Here is a 26,655-nt window from a genome sequence, read left to right on the forward strand (position 1 = left end):
TATGGTGCATAGAACAATAAGGATCAGTGGGTTTAAAGCCCAAGTAGGTGAAACAATTCCTCAAGCTCCTACCACCAGTGGAACTTCCCTTCCACCAGTTTCTGCTCCAACATCCTGCCCTTCCTTAAGAAGCTGCCCCTTATGTGGCACCTCTGCACCTGTCATAACTTAAGTTTTTCAGACTCAGAATTTATCAGCCTGTTTATATTTACTGGTGCTTTATTCAGCTGGAAGGTCTTTCCTCTGACTAGTTTCACCAGGAGTCAACAGTGTTCTTCTGGACTGGAAGTGTGGCAGGAGCCTGTTTCCCATGAGTGGGCTGGTCTAAAAACAAGTTAAAAACATCCATCCCCAAAGGAGGTGCTGTGGACAGCAAGTGTCCGTCTCCCCCAACCCCCCTCCTGATGAGGAACTCCGACTCCTAACCGAACAAGTCCCGTTCCTTGGCACAGATGGAATCTGGAGGGAGCTGCTTACCAGTCTAGGTGCGGGCTCCCCAAGGTGTGGGACCTGGATTTTAGATCTATGTCACTGCACAGTGCAAGGGGACAGTGGCTTAGAGGTGTGTCGGTGGCTCCTTTAGAACCTGCTTATCTGAAACAAACCGAGTGACTGCAAAAAGTTTTACAGAAGTTCATCTCAAAAGGGTAAAATTAATTAACTGCTATGAATTCTTTGCATTCAGGGCTGCAAAACAAAGACACATATTACTTAAATCAGTTTTATTTAAGAATTTCCTACAGTGACAAATCTTATAAAAAGCATCCAAACACGAAACTGCAGCAAACAGCATTCTTATGGATATCTTACAGACAGTGGAACTTCCACCCTGGAGAGGCACACTGAGCTCTAGTGATCTCTGCTACAAGAGCTACTGCAAAGCACACCACAAGCTCAATGTTCTCATCACAAACCCCATCGTCTTCAAGTCACATTACCACACTTACAGATCATTAACAGAAAAAAAACACACACCATACAGCATTCACAGCAGTTGACATAAGGGAAAAGAAATACAAATATTCCATTTCACATAACACATTCAACTAATTGATTAACTAGGTAGAGAACCCACTTAAAGTCTTCCACATGTGGATGTCCTTTGAATGCAATAAACACTCGTACTTTATTTGCTATCATTGCTCTCCGCACACTCTCTCACCAAAGCCACAGGATTGAGAGACATCTCGCCAAGTAAAATAAAATCCCATTACTGCACCACCAGGTCTCTGCATGCGCTCGCTCCTTTATCTCGCACATACCAGCCCTCTCATGCCTCGGCACCACCACCAATCCCACACAAGGTTTCAAAAGTTCAAACAGCCTTCTGGTTCCATCTCACAGCCTTGCGTTCACAGCGTTGATACGACTCCATGAAATAAAGAGTAGCGGATAAAAATGGAACACCCACCGTCTAAGACGCAGCATGTGCGGTGTGATGAAGTATTCTTGGATGAGAAAGCATGTAGACAGAAGTATTCCTAAGGCAGAATATTTACAGCACTGCTTTCAATGAAGTGCTTCTTCCATACACATTTGAAATGAGATGAACTGCGGAGATTAAATGAAGCCTTCATATCGTACTTTAGTATGGAGGGGAGACAGTGTTAAACAAAAACACAAAACAAAAACGACACTGTGTTGTCCAACGGGGCACTTGGAGAGTCTTATGGTGGGATCAAATTAAAAACAAGAGGGAGAGAATGCTGTTTCTGACCAATGGTTCCATTTTGAACATGCAAAGAATTCAGGTAGCCAGGAAACAAGGGATAAAGTATTACAGGAGAAACCTTTCCTATCGACTGTAGTGTTAGTTCACCTGTCGGGCAAACAGCAGTCCACTTCCAAACATTCAGAATTCCAACTAGATATGTAACAAAACTTAGAAAATTCCTTTTACCTTTCTTTTCTTTTTTTTTTCTTTTTTTTTTTTAAAAAAAGAAAAATGTCAAAAATACTGCTGAATATACTGCACACTGAACAAATTGATTTGGAAAACTTTAGTATATATGTAATTTACAGTATACTTACCATGAGTTAGAAAAATTTGATTTCCCACCATAGAGTCAGTATCAGAGCCCACTGCGTCTACATCCCCCAGCCTGAGGACTTGGAATCCATGCTGGAGCCAAAGCCTCCGTTAAACCCGCTGCTGGAGCCTGCGTTGGAGGCCGAGCCCCAGCCTATGGCTGCCCCCGAGTTGGACCCTCCGTACGAGTTGTTGCCTGAGCTAAAGCCCTGGTTCTGCTCCCGCTGCATGTTGCCCTGGGGCTGGTTGTTCCCCGAGGGCCCCGACTGGTTCTGCTGGCTGGCCAACATGCCCATCATCCCCCAGCTGCTCTGCAGGGCCGCCTGCGCCGCCGCCATCATGGCAGGGTTGATGCTAAAGGCCCCGAAGTTCATCCCCCCGCCCATGTTGCTGCCCTGGTTGTTGCCCAGTCCTCCCCCGCCTCCTCTGCTGTTGCCAAACCCCCCCTGGTTCCCAAAGCCTCCCGGGTTACCACCAAATCTTCCACCTCTCTCTAACTGTCTATTGCTATTATGCTTAGGTTCAGCATTGGATATATGTACGCTGATTCCTTTAATGATCAAGTCCTCTCCACAAAGAGACTGGGCAACCTATAAGAAATAAGGGATTGATTAAATGTATGTTAGACGTCTTTTTTTTTAGATGTTAGTAGTACAAGACAAAACATCCCCCATGATTCTGAGCAGATATTTAACCTGCAAAGGAAGCACAGGCATGTACTTAATCCAATCTGAAGTGTTTTATCTTTGCATTCACCACTACACTAGCTGCAGTGTAAAAAGCTGTCTGGAAGTGTAACCTCAGTCCATTCAATAAATCAGATCAAGCTAACACCACTGGAATCCTCAAGACAGTGGACAAGTAAGTGTTTCATGTGTAGTTCCAGAAATGATACTTTATCAAGCTACTGAAATGCAGGCTAAATATGAAGTTAAAATATGACTTACCTGATCATCTGCAAATGTAACAAAAGCAAAAGCCCGGAAGGGCTTAGGAATGAAGACATCTACCACTTCCCCATACTGGGCAAAGAACTGTCGGAGTTCATCTGCCGTCATGTCCTCGGTGCAGCGCCCCACAAACACCTTCCTGCTGCGCAAAGGCTCATCGGGACTCTGCTGCAGAGAAGGGAAGGACAAAAACATCACAACCACCCTGCAGAACTGAGTTACAGGATGATAAAGGTCCCCCTCAATCTGGCCTGTTCTGAGCGCTGAAGATCAAGAAAGTTTGAGGTTGTAAAAGGACTTTAAAAAATAAATGGAATTCTATTCCAAGAACGTGCCTGCAGCCACAAGAAAACGAGGGTGGGAGCAACACACAGGGACAGTGACAAGGCCACCACACTTTTTTGGTAATAACTGCTTATAGAGACACTGGAAGCTACAGGTTCAGTTCTGCCCTCAAAGACTCATTCTGCTCTTCCCTAGATTAGTTATTCCAGCTGCTTTATTCTGCATTTATTCATGCAGCAGACAAGTTAGGCAGGTACTGCTGGACACTAAACACACTATTTCCAGATTTTCATCGTTGCCTCACATAACCAGCTATTTTCCCAACTCGCCCACCTCCTCCCTCTTTTCTTTCAGCACCAACGAAAGCAGCAGTAAAACCCAAAGTACCTTAGAGTTGGGGAGTTTACAGTCACACCACCTTCCATCGATCATGTGCCGCTGTGACATCACCTTCACCTGGGTTTCATAATCCGTGAACCGAACAAACCCAAACCCTTTGGAGTGGCCTGTTTTAATGTCCTTCTTAACCTAAGGGCAAAAAACAAAACCAGAAGTCACCCTGAGGATGAAGTGCATTGTTACTGAAGGAATTTAGTGAAGATCTCTTTGAGAGTTTATCAGTCTCATAAATACTCTTATCACAGCAATATCTAATTCCTTAACATCTCCCTCAAAAATTAATAACAGGCTCATGGAACAAAATACACCTTTAGGAAGAGACATAGCTTCTGATCTTCCCCAAGTGTACATGGCTCTATTGTTTCTACTCGCTTTCTCAGGAGCCTGACTTCTACCCAATGTCCCTCCTTGCTTGAGCTGCAAAAGGATTTTACCTGCACCATCAGAACTTCTCCAAAGGTACTGAAATATTCCTTTAAGTCTTGTTCAGTGGTTTTCCAGGGAAGACCCAAGACTATTAAATCTGAAGTCTTCTGTACTGCTCGTTTCACTTTCACGGCTGATGATGCATCAGTTTCATCCATTTTTCTCTTATTATCTGAATATAAAAAAGTACATTAGACATTATCCTCAAATCTGGAAACTGATCCATTGATTATGAACTGCACGGTATAAAATTATAAACTCTGATGAGAAAGAGTACAGACTACAAGAGACACATGCCAGCTGTTAGGAGCTTATTGTAAAATATCTGAATGCCCTGAACCAAAGCCAGTCCACACTGAAGTCCCCCTCCAAAATGCAATTTGACCCAATTAGCTCTGTATTAGTTTACTTAAGTATCATCCAGCAACATTCCCAGGCCTATAACAAGGTGGAGAAGACAGGAAGTTTTAACAGGAATATTTCATTAGTGATTTATTTACTTCCCCTTTTTTCCAAGGGGGTGGGGCAGGGTGGTCTGACTTCTCCTTTCCTGAGCACTTTTAAGTGGTACCTCTGACCAAACCAGGCTTGAGAAGCAGCTGACTACAGAGGTCCCATTAGACCATGGCCTCTGAAGGTCTAGATGAGGTTGTGGACCCTTCAAAGATAACCCAAGACTTTGTCATTAAAGTGTTTGTTTGGGTAAAGTCTTAAAAACTTTGTGGGGTCAAACCTACTCGACAGGACAGACGTACATAAATCGCTGATCCCAGTGAATCAGAGGGTTCAACAGTAACAGTGTTGCCACGTTAGCTCAACAGTGACTCACGCAGAAAACTGCAACCTCGTACAAAGAACCGACGGAACGAGCACAGACCTTTGGGATAGTTGACGACGTAGACGAGGTTCCCCCAGCCGGCCTCGGGGGCGTGCAGGATGCCCTCGACCAGCCGGACCCCCCTCATGCACTGCGACACCGGGTTCCTGTAGCGGAGCCCGCACGCCCCGGGGAACTGCGCCGTCACCGTGGACAGCAGCACTGTGCCGTCGTCCTCCGACGGGATCTCGATAGGCTCATCGTTCTCGTCCTCCGTCACCCGGATATACTCCGACATCTTCGCTGGACGCTACTGAACTGCACGGGGGGAAAGCAGCGTGAGCGACCGCCCTGTACCCCGCGGCTCGGCTTTCATCTCCCTCGCCCCGAGGCATCGCTGTGTTTATTACACAGCGGGGGACACCGAAACGTGCCGTTCACTGACACACTGACACCGAAGCCTCTGGCCCTGCCGTACCGACACACGGCCCGACACCTCGGCCCGTCCCGGAGCTACGGAGGGACCGAAGCGACGGGTCCCCGAGCACGGCGGGAGGTGCCACCGGCTCCCGCCGCGGGGCCCGCTCGGCACAGCCCCTCTGGGCCCCGCCGGCTGCCAGGCCCGCCCAAGCCTGCCCCCTCCGTGCGCGACTCCGCCCGCCCCAGCCCCGCGGGCAGCCCGGCCCTGCCGGCCCCGCGCTCCGCTCACCGGCCAGGGAAGGGAACAGCGTCCCCGGAGCCGCTCGGTGCCCGCTCAGTACCCGCTCCGCCCGCCGCGCTCCGCCGGCGCCGCACAAAATGGCGGCCGCGGCCCCTCAGCGGCCGGGCCGGGCCCGGGCCGAACCATTCCTGGCGGCCGGAGGGGGAGGTTGCGGCGGGGCGCTGCGGCCGCGGGGCCGCACGGAGCTCTGGCTGTGCCCCAGCGCGTCCCGCTCGCTTCCACCTGGAGCTCGGCCGGTGCCTCCCGGCATCGGCGGCGGCGGCCGAGGAAGCTCCCCGAGCCCAGCTCCCCCCGGCGCGGGGCCGGTGGTGCGGCCCTGCCCGCGTCTGCGCGAGCGCGGGAGCTGCCGGGAGCCGGCGGCGCGCGGGGCCGTGAGGGAGGGACGGGACGGGAGCGGGACCGGCGGGGAGAGCCCCGGCAGGGAGCGGCCGTGCCTCGCTCCCGCCGCGCTGCCGGAGAGAACGAGAGCTCCTGACTGAAAAAACCCAACCCCAACTCGGTCACTTGGTCTATTCAGCCTGGAGAAGAGGAGACTGAGGGGAGACCTCATTGGGGTCTTCAACATCCTCGTGTGGTGCCGCACCATCTCTGCTCTGTGTGAGCAGTGACAGGACCCGGGGAACGGCTGGAGCTGTGTCACGGCAGGGTCAGGTTGGATCTCAGGAGAAGGTTCTTCCCCCAGAGGGTTTTTGGGCACTGAACAGGCTCCCCAGGGCAGTGGGCACGGCCCCAAGGCTGCCAGAGCTGCAGGAGTGTTTGGACAACGCTCTCAGGGACAGGGGGGGATTGTTGGAGTGTCTGTGCAGGGCCAGGAATTGGACTGGATGATCCTGGTGGGTCCCTTCCAACTCGGGATATTCTGTGATTTGCAGCAAGAAAAAAAAAGACATAAGAGTAAAAACAATGACGAACCCCCCAGACTCTTCTAAGGCCTAAGCAGTGCTTCCAGGGAAGATGAGGGGCCTCCATCCCTAGGGAGAATTCATCTGAGGTGTACCCAGGGCTCTTCCAGTCAGGCAGGAGGAGGCTCCACGTGCACTTCAAGATCCCTTTTTCACAGAACAGGACAGGAGTGTTGGAGATGCTGAGCACAGCAATCGTTTGGGATCAGCCTCGCCCTGGCAGTGCCTGTGTTTAAACCCGTAAGTTGGAGCAGGACTCAGACCCTCACACTGACAGACACGTGTGAGAGATCCTGGCTGAGGCATGTTGGCACTTGAACAGAACCATTCTGATCCAACCTACCTCCATCTGCACATCTGCAGACATTCCCTGAGGATTTGGGGAAGAACTCGATTAACCAGGCTGAGTAATGCAGAGTTTCATGGTAGCTCAGGTCTGTGTCTCATATTTGGTGTCTGATACCATCCCCAACAACTGGTTCATCGCTCAGAACCAATGTCTTCATTAATTCTGCCAGATATTTGGGGGTTTTTATGTGCCTTTCCCCCTCTTACTGCCCTGCTCACTGAGCTTGCATAAAGCAACTTCGTAGGATTGCTAGAAGTTAAAAAAAGCTAGTAATTCTAGCCCTGTCCTTTAATACCCAGTAAATGTTTGCTGTAACACAGCTTAATCCTCTCTAAACCCGATCTCCACTTACTTGATTGGAAGACTTAATGGTCATAGCTCACTGTACACTATTATAAACTTCTGAACTCCAGAGGCATTATGGCTTAGGGAGTCCTGTTCCTACTGACACTAAAAAGAAGTGCAGAAGAGCTCATCTACACAGGTTTTCCTGAGCTGCAGTCACAAGAAGGACAGGCCAAGCCTGTGTGAAAGAAAACCACATGGAGGAGAGAAACATCGGTCACAGGAACATGGTATTTTCCACCTCGTTCAGTCCCTTTTACAAGGTTAATCATCAGCTTTCAGCAGCATCACCCTCTAGATAAACACCCACATTTTTTTTTTTTTACTTTGCAGTGATAATACCATAAACCGATACATTATTAACTGTTCTACAGTTTTAATCTGACATTTTCCATCTGGATAATTGCCATTCCACATCTCCAAGTTATTTTATTCTGATACTTTACTAATGAGCTTATCTGGTCCATCAGTCACAGTCACATTAGTCTCCAGTCACACCAGAGACATCTGTAACACAATCAGTGTTTATTACAAGATCCATATGAACAGGAAGCCACACAGGGTTGGCATTAGCAGAGCTGTGAAGCCCTGCCATCATCATCATAGGCAAAAAGTGCACTGCAGAGCTTCAACCAGCTCAGCAACTTAATCTGTGGTCTGTACCACACTATTATAAGGAAAATAATTCTACCACCTTTTTCCCCTCCTCATCTGCCCCTTTGTGGCACTCATCCAGTCTGTGTTCCCAGTGCCCATCTAGCTTGACTTTCTTAGCACTCATCTCCTAAAAAGAAGTAAAAATAAGCCTTTTTAGTAAGGAAAGACAACCCTACTGCTAGGGAAGGCTAATCCAGTCCCTTGCATTAATGTCTTCTGCTGAGTATTCAAGACTCCCACTTCAGATTTCTTCAGGTGTGAAAACTGGCTCCCAGCACCACTGAACCCCAGCCCACTGTGTGACTTTACACTCAGCCTTATCATTTAATTACCATTTTTCAACAGAGTTCTGAGAGGACCTGACTAGACATAGGCTGAGGAGATAAGCTAATGCTCCAGGGAGGCGTTCTCCTGAAATTCCTACATTTTCTAGTGACCCACAATACACATCCCAAAGCCAGTCCCGGTGTTGCCAAGTCAGCACGGAGGCAGCGAGTGCTGTTTGAACACGCCGTGAGGACGGAGTGGTAATTGCAGCATGTCAACATTACCTGCTGCACCATTTCCACTCAGAGTTAGTTTAGCAATCACCCCATTGAAGAGGCATCGTGTCACTGAGCCAGAGTGACCTTCATCTCACACAGCATCTGGTGGTAATTGCACTAATGAGCAGAGTAAGCACCAGCCCTGAACTAGATTTCATGCAGGTAAGAGCTTGGTGAGAGCAGGGAGCTCTGTGCTGGCTGGGAAACAGGCAGGGGGAGAAGGGCAATTATCCACAACAGAGACTCTTGCCCCGAGAGCTTCTTCCTCACTTTTGGCAACAAACAAGCTTAGAATTAAACAAATGTTGCTCTCCATTTTCTGCAAGAACTGGGATTCTCGCAGCACTTTCCTTCTGTTATTTTGCATTATGATTAGGTTGAAGTTAAGCAATTAACAGTGGTATTGCTCTTGAAGTAACTACCCCAGCAGGCACAGTGCTAGTTAATTCACCAGCTCCCTCTCCCTGGCAATTCCAGGGCCCATGGGTGCAGACAGATGCAATACGTGGTACTAGCCATCATGTATATTGACTTAAGTGTGCCCACAGGCACAAACCAAAGTGCAATACAATAACTATTTGCTGCTCTAGGTTAACTGTGCTCAGGGGTGCAAGCAAACTCGGTGTAATGATCAGCTGTTCACCCTCCCAAAAGCACTTGGGATGAAAAACAGCAGCAGCGGGCAACTAAATATAAGCTCCTGACAAAAACAGCACCACACAACCGTGGGTACTGAAAAACATGAAGTGCCTGAGACTATTCCTAACCATGTAAAAAGCAGGAGAATTTAATGAATGATGGCCTGTCAGTGTAGTCAGAATCCAGCCTGATTTTCTGATTTTGTCAATAGTTAACAATTCCAACCTTCCTACCTTACTCAGTGGAAGTATTTTTTCCCTTCCGACATCAAGTTTCTCAGAATAAAGCAGGAATATAAGGAGGAAGAACGATTTCTCCAGAAATACCTACCATAAATAGAGCTTTCCATTCACTAGCAAGTTATCAATATAAAAATTTACCGAGACCAAGCAGTCTAGAAACAACCACCAGAGAAAAGCTTCACTTAAACAAAATAAGAAGCTTCCACCCACACAAAAGTACCTGGAAAGATCATTTAGTTCTCACACTCCTCCTAATCTCCTTAGTTAAAACAGCACCTAAGACTTCATTATAGCACCTAAAATATTTTAGACAATTTTCCCATGATCCTATAAAGCCATGATTCCATTTATCTCATTTTCAACCCACCTGAGATGGTTTGTTAAAGGAGCAAAGTTTCCACATTCCTTCTGCTTCATATCCTTATTTACCTGACTCTTCTAAAACTGATTAGAACGGGTGATGTGTGTTTTAATCTCTCAGCAGACACGATGAAAATCAGATTTTTACAAGTTTGGCTCTTGTAAAGACCTGAAAGGACCCAGTGGCCACCAGTCTGGGTCCTGAGAGCCCTCGTAGTGTTAGGTGAGGCTGATTAAAGTGCATGTCACTGAAACATCTGGGATCAGCCATCCAGGGGTGGAGGTGTCCTGGCTGCTTCTTACTAACCCAGCTCCAGCACACAAAGAATCAGCCTGCGAGAGAGCTCTGGGAGGGACTAAAAATATTCGGTAGTGACTGGAGACCCAAACGGTGCCAGTCGGCCTCTCTGAGCTCCGAAGCCCCTGCTGGCACCGAGGGGCTCGTTCCTCCCTTTGTTTGTGAGCTGTGAGAGGGTTCAAAGCACAGCAGTGGGGATTATCTGTCGGCTCCACCCTCTGCTGTGAGTGGTACCTGTGGGAACTGTCAAACGTTTGCATCTTGTACGCAGGGAATGCAAAATTCCCTTCGCTCTGTTTTGTTTGGCAGAGTCAGATCAACCCATCTGCAAGTCGGCTCCCTTGCCTTTCTGGAGCATCCAGCAGCAGAGCCTGGGAAGGATTTCTGCCTGTGATTCTCAGAGGTATCTAGTCCATTCCCAGAGCTCAGTTCCTGGTGAAGATGTGCCAGGAGTCTTCCAAAGGAATCTGATGCCTCTTCCAGTGTACTGGGATTCAGAGATTTTCTTTTTTTTTTTTTCTAGATAGTATAGTAACTCCCAGTGTGGAAGAGCATGAACTTCCATCAGCACAGACTGGCATAAGCCAAAGGTTAAAATCCACAGACTGGGAACTGGTCTATAAAATTGCACGTGTTGGTGTGTGACAGACCCTAAATATTGAACACAAACTTTGGAATTTATATGAGGGGTTGGAAATAGGCTCCTTCAGAGGCAAAGCCACAGGTGGCTTGGGTAAGGTGTAGCAACTGTTCCTGTAACACCTGGAATAGTGTGAAGGACAACTTTGGCAGGATCTGTTAAAAAGCTATTTAGTCTAGTTTTCCTTCTCTGTTTTTTTTGTTTTCTCTCAAGGACAGGGGAGACAGTCTGAGTAGTGTTTTGCTGGTTTTGAATGATGCCCACTGAAGCAGGAGCTCAAGTATAGGACAAAGACTGTTTTTAAAACAGTTAGGCTTTACTGCCTGGTGATATTTTTTCGAAGTACATTTACTGAAGATTTATGTAAAATCTATCTTTTGTCTACTTAAAATATGTCAAATGGATGTACAGGGCAAAATTTAATGCATATGGGTTTTCATTATTTTAAATCATTTGCAATATAAATGATTTACTATGACATCAGACCTTTGTTCTTTGGCTGTCCACCATAAATTGAGGCCCACCCAAATTTCCAGTCTTAGCTATATTTCTGCATTCCCTCCCCCAGTATCTATAATCTCGGTTCTGTGATTCTTCATGTAAATGACTTTCAACAGGGAAAGGAAGGGAACACATAATTTGCCTTAATACAGGTAATTTTGAAAGAGGAGCAAGACCTTTACATGAGGAATAGTTGACAGCTGTGGAAAGGGGAGAACTAATGCTCGTAGAACTGAAAGTCATCCTTGATGAGAGTGGTGAGAGCTACTGATCACCCAAATGTGACCAAATGGACTTTTTGTGCACTTGAAACTGCCAGAGGTGATCGACTTCTATCTTTCTCTTTCTGAATTTTTTCATGTCTTTTTAGTGCCCTTACATTTATAATTCAATTAATTAATCAAACTCTGGCCAGTTAATGTTGCAGGCAACCACTTGGAAAACTGAGATATTGGGGTAAGCCAGGCTCCCCAAGGTCATTCTGGAAGTCCACAGTGAAGAACTGGTGGCACCTGACACCCAGAACTGTGTTTTCATGACAGACTTGCTCCTAACAGCCATAAAAATCTCGAAACACTCGGACTTTTTGGAAGACCTTGTGGAAACTGCCTTCATTATTGTGTTTGCCAGTTGTCCTGTGACAGTTAATGGATACAGACCTTTGGACTCATCACAGCCTATATTTGAAGCCTTCCCAGCCCGGCAGTTACTGAAAATTGTTGCCACTGAACAGCTCTTCTGTGGCTACACTGTAAGAATTAAACCCCTGACCTCAGCGCGGTTTCTCATTCACTGATGTCATCTCAAAACCTGCGAGATCGAGACTCTGCCGAGCCTCTGATGACACTGAGAGACAGTTCAGCCTGAACCAAACATCACATTTTTGCAAACCTACCACACCACATGTCTCAGCCTTGACACAACCCCCTTCCTGCTCTGTTTTCACAGTTTCATGCATTGTTGCTCATGCGTGTGGTTTTAAGAATACATCCCAAATCTGACCTGCCTGAAGAATCGTAGCAATTCTGAGCAATATCATAAATTACAGCAACATCCTAAGGGGAATCTTCCTGCTGACATCTGGGCTATCTGTGCAATCCTATAGCTACAAGTGTGTCTGACAAGGCCCATTTCTCTCTCTCTGCTGCCTTTCCCACAGTGCTCGTGCTAAACCAAACACCAGCACTGCCAGCAGTTTAACCCTGGAGTCAAAGCAGGGGCAGATGATGTGGAGGGCCTGCATGTCCTTGCCTTCATTCAAGCTTCCAGGGGCTCTGCCACGATGAGATCCAGTGAGAAAATCTCAGTGTGGTTCTGATTTATGTGCAAGAGTGCAGAGGAGAGCAAAAGCTTTTAGTATCTTGGGAAGTAGCTGGGGATTAAGGCCAAGGAAAGGACAGTCATGTCAATTACATCCTAAAAAAAGAAGACTCAAGTGGCAGTCCTGGCTCCTGAACTGTTTCTGGGCTGGCAAATGCTCACAGTCCTCTTGGCAGATCCTGCAGGGAGTTAATGGGCCCACTTAGATCCCCTCCCGCACACCACGGCGGCGGCTTGACCGTTTTGAGGGAGGCCTGGCTGTGATAATTCAGCATTTTTTCCTGAAATGAAATTAGGGAATGCATTTTAATATTTTAAGATCTCTGATGCTTTCTTGTCAGGAATCTCCAGTGAACCCAGCACTTCATTCCAGATGTGGCTGAGGGAAGAAAACCTCATGCAAAGTGCAAGGCTGACACCTGGAGGGACTGTGAGAGGCAGCCGGGGAGCCTGGAGCAGCCAGACATCCTGCAACACACATGGTTGGGTGAGGAAAGCTCAGGGGGGTGGCAAGATCCCAGGATTTGGAACTGCTCTTTTCCACTGAAGGGGTGCTTTCAATATTCTCTCTCTCCCTTTTTGCTATTTCAGATCTTCCATGTCTATTTTTAGGAGAAGAAACATAGAAGCTCTGACTGTGTCACCTAATTATTCACTTCCATGCTCAGGAATGTCTGGATCAAAACTTACCTTGCTCAATAAGCTGCTACAAATAACACACAGTTATATTTTCAATTGGTTGCTCTAATTTATTTGAATTGCTGGGTATCAGGCTTCCTGCTGCTTTCCCATTTGTGTAACTCTGTGTTGAGTTTCTGCAGCACAGACTTGCAGGGCAATTCCTGCTGTCAAAGCTGCAGCTGGAAGATTTGGCATTAGGTAGAGCTTGTTCTTTTCATGTCTGGTTCTGCCAGCACCCACGGTGAGGCTGTTCTTGAAGCAGATCCTAATCAAGGAATGCAAGGCAGCTTCTGGGACAAAGTCTTCATGCTTTTGGAAGTTTGCTTTCCAGCCTGGCAATCACCCATTCACAGCACTTACTCAAACCTTTTCAGTAATCTCTCTTCTCTGCCAGGAATTGTCTCAGTATTAGTGAATGCTTGTTTTGCTTGATCTAATTTTAGCATATGTTAATAACTGAGTTATTTACTGTGCTGACATTACCATACATTTAGTGTCTCACGGACCCAAAGATTATATGTCCATTACATCTCTTTAATTCTCTTTGTCATTGCCAGCGTGGTTCCAATCATCATAAAATTTGCTTAGCAGTGAGTAGTTGTTTATGGAAATGGGAAAAATAAACCAAAAAAGCCCACAACCAACAGTTACTTTGGGAACTGTTTTCTGCAGTTTTACAAACCCACCTGCAGTGCAGCTCCCCGAGCCCCCACGTGTCCTCACTGATGTACCTCAGTACTGACTGCACTGCTTTCCCTTCTAACCTTCAGACTCCCAAAGGATTGTGGATATTCAGTTCATCCTGATGAGTATATAAACCACTCCATACATTCCCCACCCAAACCAGTTGAAAGGTGACCCATGAAAACACTGGGGAGCAGAAAGGAGGCACTTTGAAAGCTTCAGGAGCAGCACAAGATTTGGGGTGTGCTGGGGGTGCTGCTTTTCAGCCCAGACACCTGGAAGTCTAATTCCACCTCTGTGGTTGCTGTTTCTTCAGTGCTTCTCATTAACTACCATGACTAACGAGGCAGTAACACCTTTCTCCCCCCACCCCCAAGAATATTGCCCATGCTGGGCTGTCAGTTATGCTGAATTACACTGGATCCCTGCTTACTCAGTGATGTAGACAAATAACAATTCAAGATCAAGGGTGAACCCTGGCCACTAAACTTGTTTCACTTGTGACTCATTCCAGACTTAAAAACCTGGCTCTTGCTGACATTTTATTAACCCAATTTGTCATCCTCCTAACCCCCATTATCCAACCCAGGCAGATTATTTACTTTGAAAAGATGTGCAGATAGCTTCCATGCGAATCCTAAGTAGATCCAGGTGCCACAGCTAGATTCCAGAGGGAGTTACAGTCATGAGAGACATGTGCTGGTAAAATAACTTCTAGATGCTTCCAAACTCAATGACATTCTCCCTGTTTAGATTTTGTCTGGACTCTCCTTCCTGCAAAGCAGCCTGGCACCAGCATGGTGAAGTGCCCAAGTCCATACCTTCAGGGCTGTGTGTGTTCCCAAAGAGATCAGCAAAGGTAAAATTAGACATATACTGAGGTTAAGCACATGCTAAAATATACTCCTGCTTTGGAGTTGGAATCTCTGGCTACCCCTTCCTAAGCAAGCCCCTTTGAATCTTTGCATTTATCCCAAAATAAAGCATTCAAGTCAAGAATTAGCTTGCTGCCTTCCAGAGAATTCATCATTTCCAGTTTGCAAGCTTGAAGAGAGAAATCCAGGAAGCATCAATAAATCTACTCTGACAGTGGAGTAAAGAGCTGCAAAAGGAGTAACCTGTCAAGGTAATGTGACTTAATTTCTCAGAGAAAGATCCATTTTTATAAATGAAATAAAAATGCCAGCAAAGTCAAATAGCAGGAAGTGTCACACTTGATTGTCTCTCAGTAGGACAGAAATTAAATAAAAAGAAGGCAAGGTAAATGACAGGGTTTTACATTTAGCAAGGGAAGTAATAACACAGAATAATAACATCCACCGAGAATCTATGCACAGCAACCCGGGTACGACAGAGGTGTGTGTTCCCACAGAAACATTTATTTCATGTGCACATTTTCCCTTGGACAAAAGGCAGGTTGAGCGCCGGGAGCTGAGGGTTGGTGGAGATGCTGGGATCGGACATGCGGGGGCAGCCTTACCTGCGGATTATCGCGGCTCTAAAACACCGCGCCAGGGGCACTGCAGGCAGCTCGCTTTGGCCTCCCAACTTCCCACGCCAAGCTCTGGAGCTTTGCCCCTTTCCAAACAAGGGACCCATCCAGGCTTCCCAGGTTTCCTCATTCAAAGGGCGAGCGCTGTCCCTTTAAATAAGCGCCGAGATCTCAGCCCAAGCGGGGACTGGAGCCCAGGCTACCCACGGTTATGAAACCTCCCATTCAGAGCTCGGGGGCTGCTGCTGCACTCCGAGGTTAATAATCAGTTTTAATATTCACTTAGGGGGCTGTAAAAAAAGAATGAAAATTTCCTAATTTGAAAATGGACTTGATTGGCAGCTTTATTATCTCTGTAAGGTGCGTGGCATTCCACACAATCAAGTCGTTTTTTTAAATAATCTCACTGCTTAAGTCGTACACGCTGCTAATTGCATTTTAATAAGTCTCTTTAAAATCTTTCCATATTTTTTAATATCCTAATATTAGATAAGTGATTGCTGGGGACACTGGAGGGCACTGAAGTTTATAGAAAGAGGAACACCATAATGAAGCTTTATTGGGATGGCATCACCAAACAATTGCTGTGATAGCAACACTCCCAAGCTTGGAAAAGTGCCAGCCATTCCCCCCCTGGAACTGACTCAGGCACTAGCCTCTCTGGCTCAGGACTGACGCAGAAAATGGATGCTTTCTGGCTCATAAAATGGCCTCTTTCCGGCTTGGAAGTGACTGAGGAACTGTCCACTTTGGATTTGGAAAGGACTTGGGAGCTGGTTTTTCTCCATTGAACAATGACTTTGAAACACACTGTTGTTTTGCTTGGTTCTGGCTTGAAACTGTAAAAGTTGTTGGGTTTTTTTGTTTTTTGTTGTTTTGTTTTTTAAAATTGGGTCAGGGTTAGACAGAAAGAAGGAAGATTGTTTTACCAGCTCTATACAGTAGCAGATGATGTGAAAGGCTTCAATGAAATTAGAAAACCAAGGCTGCAAGTAGAATAGATGAACTTTCCATCTCAAAGATCAAACCCAGTTAAGATGAGAGAATATTTGGGAGAAAATGTACTTTGGTGTGGGGTTATGGAGTGTCTGTGTCTCACACAGGGGACAGAGTGTTATCCAAGAACACCAGTACAGACTCAATCACTCTAAAGTTAAAAAAACCCAAACAAATAAAATAAACCACCAAAGAAATCAGAAAATAGTGGGGCTGAACTGACAAGCTCCAGTTTCAAGCACCCAGAACTACAGAATATTTCCAGCTCAGATCCAACCAGGATCCTGCGTGTGCATCCACAGGGTGAGCTGCTCCAGCAGTTACAACCCAGTGGTGCAGGAAGGTGCCCCACGACGTTCCATGTGCAGAGTCCAACGTTTTCTATTGGAAGTCTGTCTTTAGATAAAGTGCTGTCTTCTCTATATATTTGTTTTCTCTATGTATTTAAGTCGTGTTTCTCCAAATTATCTGTTGGGCAACTAACGCCACTTTCGATGTAATTTAACATCATCATCCATGAGTGGGAAATATAATCCCAAATTAGTGTGTAACTGGCTTCTAGGGAACTTGATTGGGATAAAAAGACCTTTTTTTGCCCAAACTGCGTGGCAGTGCCAAATTTTACATTATATTGCATTTTGTCCTCTGCAATTTGTGCACTGGGACCTGAGATCAGAAAGTTATTTTGAGAACAGTAATGACTTTAATGTATTGCCTGCTTTTATATGTTTTTTTTCCCCAAGTCTTGTCTTCTGAAATCATACTATAATAAATCACAGTGTCAGTTTTGGTTTAAAAAAAAATCAAGCTTCTGCCAGTTCAGTATTTAGTAAAGAAAAACAGAAAAAAATGTGATATCTTCTTAAAGACTCAAAACTTAAGAAAGGAATACAGAGAATCTATAATTGATTTTTTTCCCTTTCAAGTCTGATAATATTGAAGTAAAGTTGTTTTTGGAACCTAACTGTAACTTTTAATACTTGAAATGGACAATACTGATATAAACATCTTGCATTAGTTTGTTTGAAAGTGAGCCATTTTCTGACTAACTGAAGATCTGTTTGTCTATCCATGTGTTTCTTCTGTACATCATCAGAGAATCCTTGGACTCGGTCCATCGTATCTGTAGGTCTGACCTTATTCCCACTGAAACTCAAAGGAGTTCTGTCACTGACTCCCAGTTAAAAATGGATCAAGACCAATTTTGCCATATAATATGAATAAGAATAATTTGTTAATACTAAATTTCTAATTACTAGTTGTGCATCTTTCTGGTTTTAAGGTGTATGAGACGGCACTGTAAAGAAACCAACATCTCTGGCATGAGCCATGAAGTAGAAAAGAGTTGTCAGTTTACAAAATTTCCTGTCTTCCTCTCTTCTTCTCCTTTTTTTTCCCCCTTCTGGAAATCAGAGCAGAAGGTCTTGTTTCACACTGACAGGCTGGGAGGCACATGTTCAGCGAACTTCTGCACAGGAAGTAAATGTCCAGGTCATATTTATCCCTTTTCATGTGGTTCTTTTAATCCCCCAGATTGGGTTTCAGAAGAGTTTTACAGTTTCAGTTTTACAAAGCAAACCTTCCTTTAATGTTGGCATTTTAAAGAAAAAGCTTCAGTCAAAACATGTGTGTTTTACATCAGCCAGATGTGACGTTTGGGGGAACAGGCCACAATGTGGCAGCCAGCTCCTCTGTGAGAGCTGACGGGGTCGGTGTTGGACATCAAATGGGAACTACTGGTCCCCGGCTGGGGGATCAGCCTCCTGCCTCTGTCACCCAGTGCAAAAAGTTATAAAAATAGTAATCATTTTACAAAAAGTCCCCAAGAAAGTTGAAGATCAGAGCATGGCCAGCTATGACTTGTGCCCCAGTAACCCACATGGACACATTACAGAGCACAGTCCTCCTGTGCACAGATCTATAAACCCCAAAATTTATTCTTGCCTAAAAATGGTTGAATTAAAGCAAAGCAAGAGGTGTCAAGGGCAGCAGATGCACGTTAATACGTCCAACACTGCACCAGCAGCCAGTGGCTACTCCAAAAATAAAACCTGATTCTGCACAACTTCCATGGAACATCCCTGTCCCTGTAATCTTCTCTTTCAAGGGTCTAACTTTTGCCATTTTAATTTAAAAACAAACAAACAATGAAACAGAATCAGAAATCTCTTAGCTTTCTCCAGGATTTACTTCACAGCCATGCCAGGTGAGGCAGGTCTCGTTTTCAGCTGGACCCTCTAAATTGAGGTCAGCTGTGATGGGGGGGGACTTTTTTTTTTGTCCCTAAAAGCTGTTCCTGGTAGTGTTTTGGGGGTATGGAAGGAGTTTGTACTGGAGAGAAGGTTTTCAGCAGTCAGTGCTGTGGTTGTTGGGTCAGGGCTGCCTCAGGGCCTGTGTCTGGGGGAGGCTGAGGCCGGTTGAGGGGCCACTGAGGCAGCCGCTGTTTCCCGCCATTTCCCGCCATTTCTGCCAGTCCAAGCAGCCACCGCTGCCTCAGCAGGAGCAGGTGTCGCCCTCCTGCCATGGCTGCCTTTCCTCCTGCTCTGTGCAGCAGCGTCTGGCTGTGTCATCTACACAGAGCTGTGCTGGTACCTCAGTACTGGGCACCCTGCCCACCATTTTGTGACTGTTGGAGCCCCCTGAGTGGCCCCTCAGGGGTTGTTGCTGCTCTGGGCTGGGGCAGTTGAGGACGAGCTGAGGCGGTTGAGGAAGACCTGATGATGGTCTGGGGCAGTTAAAGATGGCCTGAGGTGGCTGAGGAAGAGTTGAGGCAGTTGAGAAAAACCTGAAGGTGACCTGGGGCAGTTGAAGGTGACCTGAGGTGGCTGAGGAAGAACTGAGGAAGAGCTGGGGTGGCTGAGGAGGAGCTGAGGCACCTGAGGAAAGGCTTAGGCAGCAAAGGAAGAGCTGAGGCAGAACTGAGGAATCTGAGGCCTGAAAATCCATCTTACCAGTGTGTGTGGCCTCCAGCCCCTTCAGACAGCAGGTGCCTCACCCCCTGCCACCGCCTCACAGGTATCCACCATTCCCTGGTGGAAGACTCCTGAGGGAACACCTTCAGGAGGCAGCCCACGGGACACTCACCACAGCGTCACTTTGGGACCTGAGGAGAAACTTTTTCCGGAGACACCATTGCTGGTGTCCCACTGCACTGGTGACGTCTGGGAGAGATTTGGCTGCCACCAAGGACTGTGTGGCACCGGCAGCCATTCCAGGAGCCCTGGGAAAGCAGCTCTGTGTCTCTGCTCTTGCACCAGCAATGGGTGAGTATTTGGTCTACTTCCCAAAAATGCATCCCTATTTAAGTACCTTTTCTTGGTCAGTAAGCTGCAGGGCTGGCTTTCGAATCCTCTGGAATAACAGCTATGGTCTCTTGAGTTGTCACCAATAATTTTTTCCCTTTAAGTTTTGTGTCAATCCAAGGTCACTGGCCTCCAGGCCTGGGCTCTGCATTGATCTCCTTGAGGGATATAAATAGGTTTTCCACAGAGTTGCCTGCTTTCCTGACTGTAGCTAGGTATAGATTTTGTCTTTACTGTGGCTAAATGGTATGGTCAGATGGCTTGCAGTAAATTTGGCAGGGGGTTAATTTAGTGTCCTGGAGTCTGTGTGACTGGATGGAGTGGGGCTGGAGTGAATTTGAAGTAAGTATACTTTATAAGCTATCCTGTACAATATATCACTTCATAATATCCCTGGGAAGAGCCTATAAGACTGGCTCTTTCGCTCATGAGGAGCTGGGTTGAGCAGGACCGTGTCTGGGAATTGGGATTATCTGGATGGTGTATTTGGCTGGAGCAACTATCTGCCTCTTCTCCTGGGAGCAGCAGAAATGCCATAAAAACAAGGAAAGCTGTGTAAATTATGTGCTTTAACTGGATTAATCCAAGCTTTTCAGACTGACCATGCCAAGGCTGAGGTGTCTTTTAGAGGATTTAGCAGGTATTTTATTTGGTGGAACCAGAGTTGGCTGGATTTGTGTAAGCATGCTACAAGTTTTTACTCAACTCATGTGCCCCCATTTCTCTTTGGCTGGTAAATGTCTTGATAGATAGCCCAAAGAAATCAACATAAACATACGTAGTTGTGTTTTTTCTTTTGAAGTGCGTGAGTATCAAGAGCTTGATTGTTATTTGTCCTTGGGTGTTCCTCTTATCTCCACTCCAGATTTTTACATCTTGTTAATTGACACTGTTGCTATCAGGCTCTGCCTAGCATTTTTTAAGGCTCTCTGGCAGAAGTTAAACTCGAGCTGATACAAGCAGCAGAGCTTCGTGAAGCTCTTTTTTGGAAGTACCAATTACCAGCAGTTTCCTCTGATATCACTTGTATATCTGGCTCTTTATCATCTCTGTAAATTGGTCCTGAAAACAGGGAACAGCAGGCTAAGCTTTTTTTCTGACATCATCCTGTTAAAGCTAGGACATTCACTATGGATAACTGGATTAACACCTGGCCAAATTCTTGTCTGAAAACTGCTCTAGCAGGGGACAGAAACAAACCCCAAAATATTATGATAGGAAATGGACTGATGACAACAAACAGTGACCCCCTTTCCAGACCACTTGTCCCTCATCCAGCAGGAAGACACCAACAGTGTCACTGCCCAGGGCAGAAGGAAGGGAAGGCAGCTTTCCCTCGTGCCTTCAGATCACAGAATTTGTACAACTAGGAGGAAAGTCTAATGGATGTGGCAGAAATTTAGGAAATAAAGGATTAGTCCTGACTTCACCACATACTCTCTATGTGACTGGGTCCATTTCATTCAATTTGCCATTTGCCTTGCTTTCCTCTGCGGCAATCCTACAGTGCAGGGAGGTAATAGAAAAAAAATCCATCAGCAGCTGTGAGGCACTCGGCTGCTGTGGTCAGATAAGTACCACAGTGAAGGAAACTCCTCTAAGTATCTATTAAGGACAGCACTTCACAGGGCTCTTGCCCCTTCTATCCAAGGTGCACGAAGCATTCCATCAATGCTACTTGTACTCCTTCAATACCCCTGAGAAGCAACGCATTATAAATCCCATTTTACAGATGGGCGAACTGACTTTTCCCCAAGTCCCAGAGTGGTTCAGTGACAGAGCTGGGAATTGAACCATTAGACATTTCCCTCTTCATGACAGCTCTGTACAATCCCAGGACTCATTTATTTTCCCTATTAAAAAAGAAGTAAACAAGTATTTTCTTTCTGAGACCCACTGAGGATGGGGGATTGGGGAAAAAAATGGAAGTAAAATTAAAAATAAAATGACATAATTCCCTACTGGCCCGGAGTTGTCCAGTCTCCTTTACATTCACACTTCTCTTTGTTATGTTTCCTTGAAGTTGAACCTCCCCAGAGAAGGGAACCTCAGAGTTTCTGGTGCTGGGGAAGAAATGCTTCAAGAAAAAGAAAAATAATCGCAGCTGCAATGTTAAAAATAAGAAGCTAATCAAAGGCAGCCCATGTGGGCGCCACTTTCATCTCTCATCTTCAAAGAGGTGCAAACAAACATTGTCGGCGTGCCAAGCAGCAGCCTCAGCGCCTGATGATCCCATTACTCCTCCAGCGTCCACCCTCCCCTTCCATGCTGCTGAGCCTGTAGGCATGGGACTCCAGGATCTCTGCCAAGGTGGGAACCTCTAGTCACCAGAGGGGAAGCCACATATGGAATTCCTCTGTGGATCCAAATTATTTCATAACAAACATACTTGTGCCCTATAGATCATTCCTTGTACTGTTGCCTTTAGAGCCTTTCTAGTAACAATAACAGCATCTCTCGTTCCCTAAGATGCTGAAAAGACTCTAGATCAGAGGTTTTGTTCTGGTGTTTTGAGGGGTTTTGTTTTCCAAAGATTTGGCTATTTTTAAAAATAATATCCAGGCTCTGATGAAATCCAGATGCACTTAGTGCAGTAGAAGAATGTGGGTTAGTAGTTAAAGTGATGGCACTTGGGGAATTTGAGGGAATTTACAGTGCTGAGTCTCCTCCCAGCGCTCTTGAGAACTTGCCTTGAAGTCAATGCACCAAATGGGTTTGTGCCTCAGTTTCCCCGAGTTTACTTGCCTCGACACAGGCCTGGCTGTTCCTGCACACGCTAATGCCTTCTGTATAATAAACTACCCAGCTCTGTACAAACCAGTTTAAGTACCAAACCCAACGTAGAGAGTGATGCTGTGCCTGACCTAATACCACTTAATGCACAACAGAGTCACCTTCAGTGTGGTAACACTGGGGCATTGCTCCTGTTCCCAAAATGAGGGCATGCAAAGAAAACCCGTGTCTCTATTTCATGTGGTGCAGCATAAGACAGTTTAGCTTGGATTAAGGGGAAGAAGGATAAATAAGGTGATGGGACTGAACTTTTTTCCCCCAGTATGAGATTTTCAGTGGATAAGTGAGAGTGAAAAAAGATAATTTGTTCTGTTTATATTGCCTTTCGTTGTTCAGAGCATGAGTGAAACATTAATCATGGATACTGCCCTCCTATGGAGAGCATCCTATGGAATGAGGATGCAAGAGACCGAATCAACTCCTGGGCTTCGCCACTGCTCTTGTGAGAACTCTTAGGCTGCTTCACCAGCTGCAAAACAATGATGTTTTAGATAAATGGCTCTGAAAGCTATAGATTACAAGAACTAGATATTATTTCTCGGAACTAAACTGCATCTTGATGCTGCCAGAATCTTGGCAGAGAAGATGCCTTTACCACCTTGTACCTATCTGGGGCTCTCCTGCTCTGTTAACATCATGAGCAACATTCCAGTAGCTGCAGGAACAGTTCACTGGGGCGGTCATCCACCCACAGAAGCTCTGTGGGGCCTGCCCTGTGTTCACAAGGAGAGACTGGGAGATGGAGGGGTGGGAGTAGAATTGGATCCAGTTCATCATAATGAGGAAAGCCTGGCCCAGCCAGGAAAGGATTCAATTAGGAGGCCAGAGGAACATGGATGATAATACAGGGAGGGCACCAGGACATCTGGGGCTGCCACTGCTGGCAAGAATAAAGGTGCTTTGCATAAGAGCAGGATGCAATCATAGGGGAAGAGGAATCTGCTCCCAAGTAGCACTGATTCCCCCTCCCCTCTACAGTGCACAACAAGGTACAGATTAGACCATTACACCCAGGGGAAGCCACAGAGTCGCACTCTCTTTTTCATGGACAGTAGCAGGAAATCAGTGGATTGGAACCAAATGAGGAGCCTTACTCGAACCAGATGTGACCCCAGGGAGATCAGAAATGCTGAGATGTTTTTGCTTTGACATATCCGCCAGTGCTGAGGGTGGGGGAAGGCCGAGGGTGGCAGCAGCCGATTAGATGCTGCTGGATTGTATCACGCTGGTAAGAGGCCGGCTGGGCTTCAACACAGAAAATCAGAGGAGACCATTCTGCTGCTACATAGTCAAACCCATGAATGTATCCCGAATTTTAGCTGGCTCATCACCTGCTTCAGCAGCAAGGCTTTGATCTGGGACCTTCACAGCCGCACTCTTGAGTTAACCACATCTGTGGGCTACAGCCTCTTGTGATCAAGCAAGATTAGCGAAGGTACCCTCTATTTCCATTCAGCAGACTTCATAAAATAATTTGAATCAGAATCAGGGGGAAATTAAAGCATAGAACTGTGGTGACATGTGCTGTGAAGTCCATTTTAAGTCCCAGCACCAAAACTACCACTGTCTGCATCTGGATCTTACCTTGGCTCTTCTGTGTCTAATTCTGACCTCCAACTTAATGGTAATTCATTTTCTAACCTCAGGAGACAGTGATGAGAGTAGCATTGAACTGGGTGGACATTTTGCTTAAAGACCCAGATGTAGAGTCCTATGATTAGGTGAGGTTATTTTTCTTACTTGCATGAGTCAAAGGCAAGTTCTGACATCAATAGTCTCCAAAAAGTCTGAAATTCTATGACTGTAAAGGCTCTGAAGTCAGGTCAGTACAAAGTAATCCAATGTATTCATTCATTTTCAGCTCTCATGATTATAAAAGCCTGATGCGTGAGTTTTTTGCTTATTTGATTCTGGTAATAATGAAATGAAATGACGGGAAATCAGTTGCTCCCCTGGCGCTCTCACTCTGTCTCTTCCTTCATCCTCTGTGTCTAAACAAGGAGTCCAGAATTAACTTCAGTTAGCATTAAATTCTTTCAGGCCTTGAAGACAGTGATCAGTGTGTCCTTTATTTTGTGCCAGGTCGCAGGACATTTGTAACGAAAAGGCAAAAATCCCTTGTCCAGCTGTTTGCTTCCCTGCTGCCTGAGATGGAACAGTTGGTGAACTACCCTTGTGAGGAAGAAGCTGCAGGAGATCAGTGCGATTCACAAGGAACCCCTAAGTCATGGAGACCCTCTTGGTCCCATTCCAGCACAGACTGTTGCTCCTTAGGGTGCTGCCTACCCTTATGCAAATACTACTGTCATATCTGGTCTGCTAATTATGAATATTTCTGTGGGTGAAGCTGTTGCTCTGCTATTTTTAGGAAGCCTGTGACTAGTTGTGTCCACTGAAACCATCACTGTTTTTCTGCTGACTTCTGTAGACTGTGGGACAAGAGGTTTCTGTTTTTCTTTGAAAGTTATTCTGTCATGTTATATCTGCCCCACCAGCTGGAGGAGCTCACAAACCAAGAGGGGCTTAAAAGCCAAATCCTTTCTTGCTTTGTGCCCTCTAAACATCAGGCAATTGAAGGACAAATGCTCCACTGTTTTGACTGGCAGAGTTTTGCACTCTCTTAGCATAGGTGTTAATGTGAAGTTTAGGAGGAGTTGGGCAGAGTGGAATTGGGTGAACTGGAAGGAAGCCTGTGTGTGCCTGCAGAATGTCTCTGGCATCAGAATGAACCCAGGCATCACCCAGGAGCAGTGAGATGCAGGGAATATGGACCTAATGATACAACAGGAGCATGTTGCTGGAGACCCTGTCAGCACTCTCAAGCTTTACAACTCTATCTGACCCTTCCCAGGGAGGGTGAGTTTCTGGTTTGCATTAGCCCAGATGAGATGCAGTGTTGACAGGACTCAGCAAGGTTTGCAGGGAGTTGAGCTCACTGGCCACCCCGTGCAGTAACAGAGCCACGCAGGGGGGAGTGTTGCCAAGTGGGTCCCTTATAAAGCAGGCTGAGGGTGCAGCTTCTCAAATGATGGAGCAGAACCTCCTCCTTCCCCTTTCCCAAGCAATTCAGTGATCATAGCCCACAAAACCAAAATAGCTGTCAAAGGACAAGCTGGATTTCATTTTGCTGCTGGTGGTGTTTGGATGGTGTTTAGCATAGAAGTTTCATTCTCCAGTGGGAAGGACAAAGTCCCCAATTTGTTGTCTCAGCTCCAAAAGGAATGAGTTTATAGGCATAAGAGTCACAGAGATACCAGTTTGCACCAGAGAACGCTATTCTGGTCCATCAGTGAGACAGTGGAAAGCACTGCAGACTTGTAAACACTGTTTCCATACTGGAAGGTCCAGTGGGACAGGAGAGGGTGATCTCTGAAAATGTGTATTCCACATGCTTAGCTCACCCTGCAGAATCCTTGATAAGGTTTACCTCAGAAGGTAACCAGCTCTCTCTGTGCTGCATCTCTCTGTCTCTCTGTTAAATGGCAGATGAAAAAAAAAACCTTGGGCATTGGGATGTGCCTTGGTATCCCTAAGACTCTGGCAGAGTTCAAGCTGCCCTGGAAGTAGGGGTTGTTTCTGAAATTGGAGTCTTTCAGGCCTGAGGATGGTTGAGAGAAGACTAAATAAACTGCAAACCAGTGCACTAAAGAGAGAAAACACTTTACTTTCCTGAAGAAAATGAAAATTGGCTCCTCTGTGAAACTCTTTCCAACCAGTTTATGTAACCCTTGCTTGGAAATGAAACAGAATTGACCAACTTGTGATTTATGACAACTTCCTTTGGCAAATGCTCAGCTCTGTTTGCACCATTGCCATGGCAGCAATGGAATATTTATTCAGCTACCTCGCCACATCCTGGCCTTCCATTGGAGACCTGATTCAAAATGGCAAGGAGAGCTAGTTAGCACTTGGGAAATCAGAGGTCAAATGTCATCTTTTCCTATTCTGCTCTTGCACATTATCATTTCAGACTGAGAAGGAAAAGCCTTGCAGAACCACTCTTTACATTTAGAAAGCTGCTTTTATCTAAGGGTCTTAAGGGCTTCATAAAGCTGTGGTGAAAGATTCTGGGTTTCTCTGGCCCATGTGGTCTGAGCATGATGGATTTTCTGTTTATGCACAGCCAGCCACAGTTAAATGAGCAGCACAAACTCAAGAGAGTGAAAAAGGGTAAGAGAAGTGAGAACTGATTTTGAGTAGGTGGAGTGAGCTGAAAAGCCAGGGAGTGTTCAATCTGCAAAACAAGGGATTTCTTCTTTTAATGTGGGATTGAAGAAAGATG

The 26,655-nt window shown here is 46.0% G+C and overlaps 2 protein-coding genes and 1 long non-coding RNA gene across 12 annotated transcripts in view; 2 read left to right on the forward strand and 1 right to left on the reverse strand.

The window, feature by feature from the left end:
- Nucleotides 1-707: 707 nt before the first annotated feature.
- Nucleotides 708-5,719, reverse strand: TARDBP (TAR DNA binding protein). 2 transcript variants are annotated; one of them, XM_027702948.1, is made up of 6 exons: nucleotides 5,616-5,719; nucleotides 4,967-5,224; nucleotides 4,098-4,261; nucleotides 3,652-3,792; nucleotides 2,977-3,144; nucleotides 708-2,619 (listed from the first exon to the last, which is right to left on the reverse strand). In XM_027702948.1, exons 2-6 carry the CDS (start codon nucleotides 5,202-5,204, stop codon nucleotides 2,089-2,091), a joined length of 1,242 nt encoding a protein of 413 aa, XP_027558749.1. In that variant the 5' UTR covers nucleotides 5,205-5,224; nucleotides 5,616-5,719; the 3' UTR covers nucleotides 708-2,088. The 2 variants fall into 2 exon arrangements, with proteins under 2 accessions (XP_027558749.1, XP_027558748.1); XM_027702947.1 differs by having other exon boundaries at nucleotides 2,977-3,147.
- Nucleotides 5,720-6,241: 522 nt separating this feature from the next.
- LOC113977117 lies at nucleotides 6,242-13,127 on the forward strand. 2 transcript variants are annotated; one of them, XR_003537262.1, is made up of 6 exons: nucleotides 6,242-6,278; nucleotides 6,688-6,810; nucleotides 10,274-10,367; nucleotides 10,488-10,554; nucleotides 12,767-12,912; nucleotides 13,017-13,127. It is a non-coding gene; the product is annotated as an uncharacterized LOC113977117 (long non-coding RNA). The 2 variants fall into 2 exon arrangements; XR_003537261.1 differs by lacking the exon at nucleotides 6,242-6,278 and having other exon boundaries at nucleotides 6,467-6,810.
- Nucleotides 13,128-13,180: 53 nt separating this feature from the next.
- Nucleotides 13,181-26,655, forward strand: part of CASZ1 (castor zinc finger 1) — a 284,376-nt gene continuing 270,901 nt past the window's right edge. For 6 of the 8 annotated variants that reach the window (XM_027702933.1, XM_027702942.1, XM_027702935.1 and 3 more), the window contains exons 1-2: nucleotides 13,181-14,649; nucleotides 14,775-14,916. The gene's annotated coding sequence lies outside the window, so the exon portion shown is untranslated. Of the gene's footprint in view, nucleotides 14,650-14,774; nucleotides 14,917-19,050; nucleotides 19,542-26,655 lie in introns of those variants that run through there. The other 2 variants (XM_027702946.1, XM_027702934.1) reach the window with 2 other exon arrangements.

Source organism: Neopelma chrysocephalum, unplaced genomic scaffold, assembly GCF_003984885.1.
Source record: "Neopelma chrysocephalum unplaced genomic scaffold, ASM398488v2 Primary Assembly neopelma1_200, whole genome shotgun sequence".
NCBI lineage: Eukaryota > Metazoa > Chordata > Aves > Passeriformes > Pipridae > Neopelma > Neopelma chrysocephalum.